The 7,765-nt window shown below is 39.9% G+C and overlaps 1 protein-coding gene across 1 annotated transcript in view; it reads left to right on the forward strand.

Moving 5' to 3' along the window:
* The window catches only part of LOC112150615 (protein shisa-like-2A), a 14,436-nt gene extending 6,878 nt beyond the window's left edge, over positions 1-7,558 (forward strand). The window contains exon 3 of the mRNA XM_024279033.2: positions 7,214-7,558. Within this exon, the coding sequence (XP_024134801.1) occupies positions 7,214-7,407 (194 nt within the window). The 3' untranslated portion in view covers positions 7,408-7,558. The remainder of the gene's footprint in view (positions 1-7,213) is intronic.
* Positions 7,559-7,765: the final 207 nt, after the last annotated feature.

A 7,765-nucleotide genomic window follows, 5' to 3' on the forward strand; every position in this document is an offset into this window, starting at 1 on the left:
ATATATATATATATATAAAACTTTTTTTTTTTTACACAACCACATCCTCTTGGTTTGACTTTCTGCAGGGAATCGATGTAAAGGTGGACGAGGCATGGAAAAGCCATTTTTATCCGTATGTCTCTGACATTTAAATGTCAGGAAAACCTGGCTTTGTCAGAGCAACCATTTTGCTTATCTGCTCAAAACCCGCAAAAATTTCATGGGCGCAAAAATTGTGTGTATCATCCCTGAGCTAAGTGGTTTCATGAAAGGCTGAAGTATTATTAAAGCCTTATAAACCACTTTTTTAAAAATGCTCACTACTGTGGACGTTTTTAAAGAATAGCTGAGAATTTTTGACTAATTATTTATTCAAAATCTACTAATCGATTTTGACATTCCTGACGCAGAAGGGTCAATTTATACACTAAATGGAAACAAATGTTTTAATAATCCAGTCCTTCAATTGTGTGGGTTTTTTGCACTGTTAGCGTAATGAGAAAATAAATCAGCCGCTCTGTCTGTGCTCTTTTCTTTCTCTGGTCTGCAGCACAGGTTCGTTCCACAGGCGTGTTTACAGGATTCAGATCTTTATACGACATCATCATATTGCAGACAAAGAAACAACAAAATATGTATTATCAAGCCAAGATTTTAGGAAACATTTTATTAATTTCTTTTGTCATTCAAAGAGGACATTGCATGATAATAAACATTTCTGAAAAACTACAAGAAGTAGTGAAAACAGTCATACTTCCTCTGCAGGGCCTGGGTGGAAGTTAAAAAGTCACCCTATCAACGACAGAAAATAACATTAAAATTCCACCTTTTTTGTTGGTTTTTGATGACTATATTCATGTTTTCAGTGCTCAAAAATATGTAGGAAAGCTCACCGTCACCATGTTTTGATGCTGGCAAGGTGTTATTTTTCTGCCATGAACCTCAGCTTCTTTTTCTCTCTCTCTAAGCTGTCAGACTGCACAGCCTAAAAGCTTTATCTTACTTTTCTATGCTCTCTTCAAGCTTTTTTTGTCCTTTAGAAAGCCTTTCCTAGAAAGCCAATCGGACTCGTGATTTTTATACCCGCCAGTGCGTCTCTTTCTGCTCCAGAGCTCTTCTTGATCCTTTGATCTCGAAGCGGTTTTGTTAACAGCATCAGCCTGAAGCTCTCTCTATATCTTTAATATTGCTCTGTTTCTAACATCTATCCTAAACTTTGGTGTCTGAATATATCAGCGTTGGACAACATTATTTTTAAATTGTGTTTTTGGAAAATTAGAAACAGCCTCACAATACCAGGTGAAATAAAAACCATCTGCTATTTGATTCTATGCCTCATGCTTTTGGCTCTAGACACTTGATTGTGTTATTTATTGTATTTTGGTGAAATTATCTGTTATTATTTGATTTTTTTTTTTTTTACTATTATCTTGTTTTTGAGCTATGGTAACAAATCTGGTTCCCCATTGTGGGATCAATTAAAGTTCCATCCATCCATCCATCCATCCATCCATCCATCCATTCATCCATCCATTCATCTATTCATCCGTCCATCCATCCATCTGTCCATTCATCTATACGTCTGTCCATTTATCCATCCATCCGTCAATTTGTCCATCCATCCATCCATCTATTCATCCATCCATTCATCTATTCATCCGTCCATCCATCCATCTGTCCATTCATCAATCCGTCTGTCTTTTCATCCATTCACCCTTCCATCCATCCATCCATCCATCCATCCATCCATCCATCCATCCATCTATTCATCCATCCATTCATCTATTCATCCGTCCATCCATCAGTCAATTTATCCATCCATCCATCCATCCATCTATTCATCCATACATTCATCTGTTCATCCGTCCATCCATCCATCTGTCCATTCATCTATCCATCTGTCCATTTATCATCCATCCTTCAATTTGTCCACCCATCCATTCATCCATCCATTCATCTATTCATTCATCCATCCATCTGTCCATTAATCCATCCATATGTCTGTTCATCCATCCACCCATCTATTCATCCATCCATTCTTCCACCCATTTATCCATCCACCCATCTATCAATTTGTCCATCCATCCATTTGTCCATTTATCCATCCGTCCGTCCATCCATCGTCCAGACTTCCTTCTCCTCTACCACTTCCTTTAGCTCCCCTTGGGGGGAGGAGTTCCCCGGCCAGCCGAGAGGCGTAGTCCCCCCAGTGTGTCCTGGGTCTTCCTCAGGGCCGTCCATCCATTACGGTCTTAGGTTTGTAGAGGTGTAGAGTTTCTCTTGAAAACAGAATAAATTCTTATTTAAATGTAACAAAACATTTTTTGTATTTACTCCTATAATCAATTTTTTAAATAATATTTGTTGTTTTAATAATAATTGATAACTAAAATAATCTCATAGCACCATAAACAGAAATGCATCACACCTTTCATTAAAATCGTCATAGTTTCTGTGAAATATGTGTTGTTTTGAAGCCAATTTCCTTTTTTATTCTTTTCATTTGTGACCTCCGTAGATTGACAAGGTGACAAGCGTAGTGGAAATAAAGATCTGTCAACAGATGTGGCACATCGAAATGGTTCAAATGAGGAAGCAGTCAGTGCCTAAGTGCTTGTAAATTATGTGGCTGAGACTTAGACAGCCTATGAAATTCCAGACTAAGGTCACCCACAGTGAAAAATAAAACAGCCTGAAGCAGGTCAACCATATTGATGGGAAATATTTCCACCAAACTGAACAATCTTATGAAATTGGGCAAATGACAAAATAAGTTACTTTTTGTTAAACCAACCCACCTGTCAATCAAGAAAATGTCCTTAATTATGAAGATTTTAAAGTTTTTTACAAAAGCAAACAAGCAGATCAGAATAAAATGTTGTGTTAAAATAAAGTAAAGCCATAAAACAAAGTTTGGAACCTTAACTCAGCACAAGTTTATTGTTTATTTAATGGTGTATTCAGACTAGACATATTTGGTGAGTTTTTTTCAGTCGGAAAAGGCTTCATGTTTGGAGCAGAACAACTGGACCAAATGGCCGCCGTAGCCAGACATTATGGGGTGTAAAGAGAGTAGTCAAGGACTTCCTGTTCTGCAATGATGTCTGAGAACCATCTTGTTGTATCTTGGAAAATCCAGACTACTGTGACACTGGAGGAAGCCAGCACCTAAAGGTACCATGGCCATGGCAAAGATGCCATCCCGTGCTATTTATTTGTATACCCAACACATTCTCACTCCCAGGTGGTCACACATTGACGTTTGGTTAAGGACCCCTCGGGTCACTTTTTGACGCTTTTGGTGATCCCAACTTGTTGTTTTTTTATGACGTACTGGCTGTTCCCATTAAATTATGGGTCTCCAACCTCCGGGCCGTGAACCAGGACAGATCCAGTACCGCAACACGTAGTGCACCAGTAAACTTGGTACTGGTACCCTGACCACACCAGTTGCGGTCCCGGACCCGAACCGGTAACAGATGAAGTACCGGGCGCGAACCAGTACCAGTAAGGTTGGGGTACAGGTACTGGGTTTGGATACCGGTACCGGATGCATCCCAAGGACCATTTCGCATCCAGTACTGCATTGATCTTACGAATAGCCAGCATGTCAAAAAATTACGAGTTAGGGACACCCAAAACATCAAAAACTGACACGAAAGGGAGCTTCAACAAACGTCAATATGTGACGACTTGGGGATGAAAATGTGTTGCTATATCAAAGCAAAGACTTAACACTTCCCTCTCTTTCCTGTGACTCCACACCAGAAAAGATCTTAGAAACCAAACCATTCAAGTGTCCCCCGGTGTGTTCAGTCCTTTTGAATTAAAAACATTGGAGCAGAGTTCAGGTGTGCTGCAGTCTCTGGCTTCTCTAGATTTGATTGCCAATGTGTGAACTGCTTAAGATTTACTCATTAATTTGTTCTTTTTATAGGACAGAGTGTGGAAGTCCTGCAAGGGATTGTATCAACATATTTTCCGTTTTGTGGCAAATTAAAGAGCGATGGCCTCACCGAATGTTAAAGGGCCCAGCAGGATGTAACAATTATTGCTTCACAGCTTCATGAATGAAATGGATTTTGATAACGCTGAAACCAGCGCCGCAGGAATCGAACGTGAAAGAAGATCCTCAAAAGGTGTTACTTCAAACAGAAAGGAGTAAAACATTCTAACAAGCCTGCAAAATACAGGCAGAAAGAGAAGCTTGTTTATCGCTTCCAAACGGTTCTGCCATCAAACAAGATCTGAAAAGGTTTAAATATGCATCTTTAATGCAAAACACCCAGTTAAAAGCTGCAAATGGTGCTTACGTGAATGAAGTGCATAAATGAAAAGGAATGTGGGGATGTTGAAGTCAATGGCGATGAAAACGAGCGTACTGACAGTCTTAATCCTGAAGGCAGTGCATCAAAATTATTACGCAAGAGGTCAAGCCAACACAATCTGGATCATGTCATTCATCAGCCTGTAATAAAGCTATGGCAGGCAAAGAAGGGCTGATGGAAAAGGCTGCTGCTCTAAACAGGAAACAAAGGAAATAATATAGACTTGAGGCTGAAAAATAAGAAGAAAGGAAGAAATGGAACTGGACACTGAAATGCCAGTGCTGCAGCAAGGCTCTGTGTGTTCACAGTCAGATATGTGGGACGAAATTTCAGCTCAAACTGGAGTAACTCCTCTGAAGTTAAAGAACTAACAGAACTGAATCATCAGGCAAAGGAATATGTGCCTAAAGCCATCCAGCTCTACAGCACTCCTGGCATTTGGACCAGATGTGTGATCATAAAGTCATACATTCAAATCAAGGACATAAAACCAAATCAAGTAAGAAGCTAAAAGACAGTGTCACTCTCTAACTTGTTTCACAAGTTTTTCTTTTGTTTTGAGTGGGTTATGTGGACCGGTCATGTGGACCAATGACATGGTTCATAGGACCAGAACCCAATAAAGATAAGCTTTCCTGACTTCCACCAGAAACTTCTATTGAGAAATAAATAGCTATTACTCACTTATTATTACCTTTTTCCTAAAATATCTTCTTAAAATATCTTATATCTTATTTTTTGTCTGAAATACAGTAAATGGAAGAGCTTAATATACCATCCTTTATAAAGTAAATGGACCCACAAGATACTTGAAGCTTCTTTGAACATCAAATAAAAATATTGTCTCATCCTTTCTATTTTAGACCATTAACAACACATGGCCAAAAAAAGAAGAAAAAGAAAACTCAATAAATAGTAAGATCAAAGGCAGTATTTATGTTACAAATGTAGTACAGCCTCCTTACTTACAGTGCCATGAAATCCAAGGCAGCCACAAGAGAACAAATGTTTTCCTTCTGTGAGCAGATTCATTCCTCTGTGAAGTATACTAAGCTAACTGGGATTTCTCCTAAAGAGGAAATAGAATTCCTTTCAGGAATATGTTTTGGATGTATAAAGGTTGGAATAAAAATGTAGGCGATGCCTGAGCTGTGAATGCAGACACACTGGATTCTGACAGAGATGACACGGAGACATCATGAGAGTAGTGCTGGCACTGGGATTTAGTAGCAGGATGGTATTCTTTCCAAAACTCAAACTGAAAGAACACAAATTCAGTTTTAGACCCTAGAAGTACATCACAAACAGGCTGATGGAGAGTACATCTGAAGGGTTCTTGCACCAGTCGCCCTGCGACAGACTGGTGACCTGTCCACAGTGTGCCAGCATTAGCCAGTACTGCAACTCCGTGACCCAAAACGGGATATAGCAGGTTTAGAAAATGAATGGACGGGTTGGTTGGTAGGCATTGCATCACTAGATTGTGGATCTTGGATCTGGAAGAAAGACTTTTGTGAAACTTCCTTAACTGCATACACATTCTGAGCCATTCCGGTCTCTAGGAAAAAAAAAAAAAACAAGGCTATTTCAGAACTGTCATGATGTACAACTGTCTACACTAAATAGATTTCTGCTGACAAACTAGAGAAGCTAATAATGTCAGTCCATGTGTTTTACTTGCAGGCGTCGACTAGATGTTTAATAAAATAATTATCACCCCCATCATTCCCATCCAAATAGCAACCAGATCCATCAGACATGTTGAGTTTGGTGGCTACATTTGATTCTGTGGTTCTGTTCTCTGTCAACCGGATTTAGAGAAACCATGAATGATTAATAGCTGTTGCTGAGGTTGTATTCAAGCTTTTGTCCCCTCTGGATTTTCCTCAAAGTTGAGTGAAGGCAGCAGAAGAGGTGTTGACGGGCCAAAGCTTGACAGACAAGGAGATGAGAAAGCTTAGCCGATAAAAAATCACCAATCAAGGTTTTTGGCAACACTCATCCCCTGTTCCAGCTGCTTGTTGCCTCTATGTACATCTTTGTCATGCTGGAAGCAAAGCAAGGTTGGATTGGGTTGCTAAATAGATGGGAGATTAAATAAGAATTCCAAGTCAGATGATTAATTCATTAAAAACCACCAGACATGTTTATGATGTGTGGCTGGAAAGAGAACAGGAACAGTGCAAGATAAAAAGTAAATAAATAAAAAAATAAGGAAAGAGAACAGGAACAGTGGCTCAATAACAAGAAATGTATGAAGAATAGGACTGGGGTGCAGAGTAGACTTTCTTGATCTGACTTTTGTTGGACTTTTATTTGGACACAGCTGGTGTCTCATGGAGTGAGAGGGATCCAAAGAAGATCATGCACAGCATCCATAAATGATCTCAATGAAGTGTTCTGTAGTGTTCTAACATTGTGCAGATTTAGGTTAGTTTTCACCAAGTAAAGGATGTCAGAAAACCTAATAGACTTAAACTTTTCTCTGCGGTGACCTTCAGGAGACACATTGATGAATTGATTGGTTGGTTGGTTAATTGATTGATTGATTGATTGATTGATTGATTGTGGGTAAGTTGGTTGGTTGGTTGGTTTGACCACCCTAGGTGGTTTATAACTTGTTCATCCAACAACCACACCCAAACATAACTAAAACTAGAACTGAATAGTCACCACAGGTACAGTCCTGTGAGGGTAGATATGTTGCTTTGAACTTTAAGCAACTAAACAGTCATCATTGTCCGCTGTCATGCATCTCTGGCGCCCTGTACTTTTCACAGACAAGAGCAGGTTCACCCTGAGCACCTGTGATAGACGTGAAAGAGTCTGGAGAAGACAAGGAGAACGTTATGGAGAACTTGTGTGTGCTGTGTGATTCTCAGTGTAAGTTTTCTGTCTTTCAGGTTCAGCCTACAGTCCTCCAGGAACCGGTCTCAGTCACAGCAGCACCCCGACTGGACCTCACGGCCTCAAGAAACACTTTGTGAGGGCCAAGCTGGACTGTGACAACCAGCAGCCAAACCCCGACCCCGACCGGCTTTTCCAGCGCTGCTTCATGGCTACCGTCACGTCCATCAATGTAGAGGGCCCTGCTTAGGTCAGCTTCTCCGCTTACGTGCACGTTGTGGAAGCTGCCTCGTGCACTTCCATCATCATGATGTAAAAATGCTATTTTTTTCTTTGAAAAAACCCCATTCTGAAATAAGTTAAAGGGATGATGAAAAGAGAAAACCTTATGAAGATAAAAATAAATGTATTTCTGCAAATTGTTTTCATCAGCCAAAGCCGATTCTCCTAGCATCCACCTCATGATCGCTTCACCATTCATAGAGCTCTCTAAATATCATCTGAAGCATCTAATCCAGACTTTATTTTTAACAAAGTCCAAAGACAAAAACCATTAAAGTCCAACAGAAGAGGCAAAGCTGCAAACAGACAGCACGAGCGGTAAAAGG

This window comes from Oryzias melastigma, linkage group LG4 (assembly GCF_002922805.2).
Source record: "Oryzias melastigma strain HK-1 linkage group LG4, ASM292280v2, whole genome shotgun sequence".
NCBI classification, from domain to species: domain Eukaryota; kingdom Metazoa; phylum Chordata; class Actinopteri; order Beloniformes; family Adrianichthyidae; genus Oryzias; species Oryzias melastigma.